General features: G+C 32.0%; 2 protein-coding genes across 3 annotated transcripts; both read right to left on the reverse strand.

The window, feature by feature from the left end:
- Positions 1–921: 921 nt before the first annotated feature.
- On the reverse strand, positions 922–2037 carry LOC139863309 (uncharacterized). The gene is made up of 2 exons (XM_071851942.1): positions 1252–2037; positions 922–990 (listed from the first exon to the last, which is right to left on the reverse strand). Exons 1-2 carry the CDS (start codon positions 2035–2037, stop codon positions 922–924), a joined length of 855 nt encoding a protein of 284 aa, XP_071708043.1.
- Positions 2038–2777: 740 nt separating this feature from the next.
- On the reverse strand, positions 2778–5387 carry LOC139861783 (protein-tyrosine-phosphatase MKP1). 2 transcript variants are annotated; one of them, XM_071850291.1, is made up of 2 exons: positions 5202–5387; positions 2778–4787 (listed from the first exon to the last, which is right to left on the reverse strand). In XM_071850291.1, exon 2 carries the CDS (start codon positions 4704–4706, stop codon positions 3042–3044), a length of 1665 nt encoding a protein of 554 aa, XP_071706392.1. In that variant the 5' UTR covers positions 4707–4787; positions 5202–5387; the 3' UTR covers positions 2778–3041. The 2 variants fall into 2 exon arrangements, with proteins under 2 accessions (XP_071706392.1, XP_071706391.1); XM_071850290.1 differs by having other exon boundaries at positions 5198–5387.
- Positions 5388–7091: the final 1704 nt, after the last annotated feature.

Raw genomic sequence — 7091 nt, forward strand, 5'->3', positions numbered from 1 at the left:
AAACACTTAATACAAAAATAAGTAAACAACCCCTAAGTATACCAAGATCAATGTGATCATATGCGTAGTCACGCATGGGAAATAAATCTCATAAGCTGCGCATCTAAGACTGTGCAAGTAACATGGTATGCGCAATAAATAGCGTATTGGCCGCTTGGTTTGATAGGGTGTGTTCACGCATTAATTGAGTATAATCCGCATGATCCACTATCACTAATGCGCATATCACATATATTTGGAAACCTATAAATGGGAGGTTTGAACTCTCATTTGAGGTTGATGTACCTTGATCCCCCGAGAGGCGAGAGCATATTATCATCATTTTCATTTTCAAGCTAATTGAAGTCATTCTAGCATTTTACTAAAGGTAATTCAAAAGTTCAAGACCGGGACACGGTGATTGACCATTTCGATATTTTCGAATGGAATATGATCATAAGGTCTCCAAAACATATCAACAACACCAACCTCGATCATAATTTAGCTTTGTATGATTGAATTTAGGCTCGATCACAATGCAAGTAGTTCGAACCACCAAACAAATACAAGTTTTATAAAAATGACCCTGACATAGACTTTAATCGGAAACAGAAAGATGGTTTTGGCTTCAAATAATAAATTAATAATTATAAGAAATAATTTGGCAGCTGAAATGTTTGATATAACAAAGTGGCAAGTACATACAAAATAGTTGTTAAATTACCAATCCAGTTCTGGTTTGAAATACATAAAATTTGATTGTCCTTATACCATCAGATAATGCTTAAATTTGAGTGACATAATAAAGAAAATAATAAGCATTACATTACTTAAGAGATAAACAAATCACCTTTACAAATTCAAACACATACATACTGAAAACTTAACAAGCAAAAATTAAGTTACAAGTTTCTTAATGTTTATTCAGGCATCAAAGCACCCTTAAGACATAAGGAACACAATGGTAAGCACATTCTTGCACTGCAATGAAGCTTTCAGCAACTTGAGGCCCTACAAAACCACATAATAAGAAATATAAATACGAGTACTTAATTCTCTTTTAGCAAAGTTATAAAGGCATTGTATACTATTAATTAATTAATCTGAAATATGCACTATCGCTCACACATCAAATGGATTAAAAGTAATCCAAGATAGAAACATAAATGCATAACAAGTTATCAACCTTCTGATTTGGATCATAAAATTTGTTACCCGACCCGCATAGAAAAAGGGTGCATTATCTAGTCGACAATAGAATAGCATATGTACCTCATTCAGTTCTAAAAAAACCACCTTTTCCTCAAGAGCTCCAACTTCTTTGACATTAAACGTGTTCAACGTAGCAATGGTAGATATGGTAGACATGGGTGAGACCACTAAATCATCCATAACCATATAAGTCACAACCCCCTTCACAAAACCACCAACCTCCTCTGACTCTTTAACTGAACCATGACCAGCCACATAGGTCACCTTAGTGTTCATGACTGCGTAACACTCGGGACACAACACACTAGGATCATCAGCTACATATGCATGACTACTACAACATTTGTAAAATTCTTTATTCATTGAAACATCATTCGTACTATCCGGAGGTCCTTCTGGGGAAACGGTTTTCTTTATCCGTTGGTGGAATAACAACTTCGGTTTAACTTTGGGGTAGAGAAAAGGCTGTTTACATCTCACCTCACTCATACTGCACGTTGGTGGAATTGTGTATTGTTGTTGTATTGAAACATCACCATCAAACAGCAAGAGTGGGCATCGGGTCCCATAGTTTGGGACGTTGGGGTTCAATACAACATCTTTGCTTTGTTTTGGTTGCATATATGTCCCACTTAAATTTTCAATGCTTTCATAGAGGTTTCCCAATGAACCCACCATCGAGTTCTTTTTTAGAAGCATAATTACCGTACCGATGGGTAAAGAAAGATTGTGAAATAGAAAATCTACAAATTCTTTGTTTGCTTCGGCGAATAGAACTTTCTTCGATTTGGTATCAATCAAAAGCTTTAAACTTACTTTGGCTGATTCTGAAGAAGAAGCTGCCATTTTTGTTTTGTTTGAAAAGAAGTGTAAAGTTTGGAGCTTTATTTATATACTTGGTGGTGATATGGACTGGGACTTTGGAATATGAAAAACATATTCATTTAATGTTAAAATTTATTAGTATCAATGTAAATGAACCAGTAGACTCTTGAACTTTGAGATCTTTTGAAATTCCTGTTACATTGAAGTGTTTAAAGACAAGTGTATTATTAGGATTCATTATTTAAGGGATCACTTTCATAATATTAGGAATGCATAATGGTGCTTATATCCTTCATTTTCCTCTATTTTCTTATTCGAGAGACCTAATTTTGAAAGATCCTAACATGTATATACATTCAGCTGAAGATTGCATGAAATGGCAAACTTTGGTGTTGCTTTCTCTTAAAATTTTGATTTTATCTTGCTATCAAAATTGTTGAAAAACTACAAAGGTTTGTTCACATGTGCATCTAAAAAATTGAGACTTCAGGCTGTTACATATATGATACTTTTAGTCATAACTGACACAAGTGTTAAGAAACTTGTTTATAATTGTTCTTTTCAACCCAACCCGACCCATTTTGACAGTACAATAGTCACTCGCCGTCACCTTCTTTATCAACTCGTCAATTTTCAACCTATAGTTAATACACATTTTAAGGACATATCAACAGATTTGAAACAGGGTTAGTGTCAAACTACTTAAATATTCCCAACTTCTACAAGCAAGACTATCAAACTTTCGAGCAATAATAATCACATTAAAAGAAATTGAGCAATAATCACATTGAAAAATGCACAATCAAAAACATTTGAGTCAATCAGTTCATCAAAGGCTAGAAATGTAAGAAATGTACGAAATCCATGATAAGCATATTGTGGATACAACATATAAGAGACCCTTTTATACCAGTTTCACTATGAACCATGTAACGAAAAATACATAGTTTTTAGAAACGCCGGTACCTTGATATGAGAGTCCCCTGACCCGCCCATTTGGTCAAGAGCATCTTTAAAATCTTTGACTACTGCTCATGACTTGGGACCCTTTGCATGTCGTTTAACTCGGTATTTCCTTGTTCAAAAACCTGAGAATCATCGTTCATCACCATTGGCAGATTATGAGATTTAGGAATACCGCCTCTACGTTCAGCAATAGAAACTGAAGACTGTTTCGATGCCGAAAAGATCGACCGAGAACATGGGTTGGAAGTAAAATTAACATCAATAAACTCTGAACTTTTAGAAATCGAATGAGGAGAAAATTTAGACGAAACAAGTGACAGATTTGATAACTTAGCAGCCAAAACAAATTCCTTCATATTTCCGAATGCAAACTTTCGTTTCAACACACTCCATGTATTTTCTCTAGCAGGTAAATGTGTTTCCTGCTCTGTTTCAGATGATGCACATGGAGGTACAAATCCACCCACAATTGCTCTTTGAAATATCTCAAAGTCAACATTATATGCATCAACCATTCTTTTACCCGGTGAACCTTTAGACGACTCAAAAACATCATTCATAGGTACAAAATTCGAAAAACAATCCCAAAAATAAGATGGTTCGTCTCCTTCTTTAACGACAACTATAGGCCCTTGAACTTTTTCATACCTCACAATCTGACAAACGGCCCCACGTGCATCTCGTTCCATTATAGATTCACATTTTTGACCTACCCATAAATAGATAGCAGACGGTACATGTATAATAAACGCACCCCTAGAATCCAAAGCAGTTGGATTAGGTGAACATAACATTTTGGGAACAAGATGTAACGGGTCATAAGGTGAATGAGGTGCAATTCGAAATAATCTAAGTAAAGAACTTGGACTTAAAGGAAACGCGTGTACTCTTTTTTGACATTGTAATAACTGGCACGCAAAACCCATATTTGGGTCCGCGATTCCACGAGCTTTCTTGACATATTGAAAGGCGTCATCAAAACTTTGACCTTCTCTCCACATACGGTAAGCAATTACTAATGATGTTGAACGAGACACCCCTTGACAACAATGGACATAAACCATACCGTTTTGTTCTCTAACGTCTTCAAAGTAATCAAAAACATCATATAGTATGCTTGTGATATCTTCTGAAGGGCTATCTTGTAACCATAAAGTTCGATAAACAAAGTTTTCTTTAAAATACTCGGGGCAAACAAAACCTACACAGTTGAGAATATGTGTGATCCCATGTTGTTTAAGTATGTTTTTATCTTTTGCAACTGCATCACCACCTAGAAAAATATGGTCAGCAACTTTTGAACATTTCTTATCAAATAACGCGATTCTCTCTCGTTTACAAAGAGTTGCGTTCTTATCTGGAATTTTTTGTATTGTTGACAAATCAAGTTTTAACCTTTCACCACTAGGTGTACTAGGAAGCGGCCATTCGCCAACATCATCTGAACCTGCTTTTGGCCACTCATCTAAGCTTCGTCTAGCAATCGAAAGTGGTGGCAAAAGTGACCGATTTCTGCTATTCGATCTAGGGGTTAACGGAGCAGCAATCTTTCTATTATTACCTCCATTTGGATCTAAACAATCTTTCTCATTATCAAAAATAAGTGGCGGCAAAGACATCCGTGAAGAAGACCATGAGGCCGACCGCCAATACATTTTCCTGTTACCATCATCGCCACCGGCGCCATCACTACCATCATCATTACCATCTTCCTTTCCTAACATTCCCCTAATATATATTAGTATCTAACCTATAACCAAAATCTACCCTTCCTTTAAACTCACATAAAAGCCAAAATCCAAAAACTACAATAGAAAACCAATCAAAGTATTAATTACACATACATATAGTCACAAAAATATAAACATTAAACTTTTAGCTAATGAAAGCCAGATAATATTGACATAGCCCTAAATTTAGTGTAATGAAGCAAAAAAACAAATAATATTAGTAAAAATAAAAATTAACCTAACTGTATATACACAATTTTTCAATTTTCCGGTGCTAAATGTTTAAGTTGAGTTGTCTTTCAATTTAATTCTTACATACAAATCAAATCGAATCAAACATAATATACGGATACCGGATCTGAGATTCCAATAGAAATACATACACTTCAATTCAAGCTGAAATTGATCGATTTCTAGGGTTTCATATAAGGAGGATATATAAATACACAATCAATTTGAAATTATGAAAAAGAGGGAGAGATTACCGACTTAGCAGTTAGCTAATGGAGTAAACGACGTGCAGAAAACGAAGAACAATAATGGAAAATTAGATCTTGAAGTCCTGATTTTGTTGATACGATTGACTATTATGTTTGAATTTAGACTCTGTGCGTATTGAATAGGAAGAGTGAAGTCATGTGAAAAGATTTAAGGGACTAAATTAAGGAAAGGGGAAAAGTTCATGTTGAAATTCAATGCCTATTGAAGTTTGTATTTATGAATTACGAAAATAAAACTAGAAATATAGACGCATTATTGACCTTTTATTCAAGGAGAATAATAAACATAGTTTTTTAAGTCTAGAATATCCACTTCATTTCATATTTATAATTCAAAATTACTACTATAAATAAATAAAAACTGATGTTAAATTTAAATAAAGAATGTTGGTATCTAATAATAATATTTATACTTTGTAATTAATTCAAAATAGATTTAAGTATCTATCTATAATAATTTTTTATTAAAATTCTATAATAATGATGTCATTATTAGACTAATTTCTTTATTAAGAAAAAATCAAAAAGAAAAAGAAAAAAATCTAAGTCATTTCGATGATGTCATTAATATTAATTAAATATTTTATTTATTTATTTAAGGTTTTTATCATATATATATATACCCTTTTTAACTTTAATAATAACATATTTACCCACCTAAATATGATTATATCATATGAGCTCATTTTAAACATATAAACTCATCATATTTACCTATTTATTCAATCTTAATGTAATACATCTTTGTGCCCTAATTTTTTTAGCGACAATTATTCATGTTTGCTTTTTTCTTCTTCTCCGAGCTATGTACTATGATATTAACTACCATAACCGATACATGCTAATCATCTAATTCTCCTTAACGGTAACAAGCTATTATAAGGTGAGAATACATAATATGATCACTATTAATTATCTTTATATATCTTTAGCTGACTGTAATTTTTTTATTGTTGTTAATTTCTCTTAATTGATAGGCTACAGATACTATAAATCACGTTTCGTCAAAAAATTAATATGTATATAACTAATTACAATTGTTTACTTCTTTTGCTCACATCACCAGTAGTACTTCAGTTTTTGTTTTGACCAACAATACGATGAGATAACAATACTGATTTACATACATATACAACGATATTACTACAATAATGAAAATGATAATGATCCATCTTTCTATTTTTGGTTGTCTCATTTCAAGTATCTACTTGATGTTTCAACCAACCAGAAGATGTTATTATGGAAAGAGAAGATTTCTGATTGATGAAGAATGAAGTTAGTGAAATTTTTTAAAACTTTGTGCAAAAAGTAACTGGACACTTGTAGTGGGACGGAGGGGGTATATTATTATTATTATTATTATTATTATTATTATTATTATTATTATTATTATTATTATTATTATTATTATTATAATTATTATAATTATTATAATTATTATTATTATATTATTATTATTATTTTTTATTGTTATATTATTATTATTATTATATAGATTTTATTTACGGTATTAATTACGTTACATACGTATGCAAAATACATATTTCAATAAAATATTGTAATGTAACTTTTATGATAAGAAAATTAATAATTGTGATCAAAATTGGAAGAAAGTGGTAGGAGAATAAATGTAGTTCATTTATTCTGACTAAGTTATGTATATCAATATGTTTATAAAAATAACGACAAGTTTCTTAGTCGGAATACGTGGTTTCACGGGTCATTAAACTAAATGACTTTAGCATTTATGTTCATTTAATACCTAAAACATATCATTAAACTGTTTCGTTTAAACAAACCCGTGATTCCACGGGTCATTTCACTAGTTTAAATATGATATGCTTAACTGTAGTACTAAATTGTCCTTTTTCATTTTTAT

Source organism: Rutidosis leptorrhynchoides, chromosome 8, assembly GCF_046630445.1.
Source record: "Rutidosis leptorrhynchoides isolate AG116_Rl617_1_P2 chromosome 8, CSIRO_AGI_Rlap_v1, whole genome shotgun sequence".
Classification (NCBI taxonomy): Eukaryota; Viridiplantae; Streptophyta; class Magnoliopsida; order Asterales; family Asteraceae; genus Rutidosis; species Rutidosis leptorrhynchoides.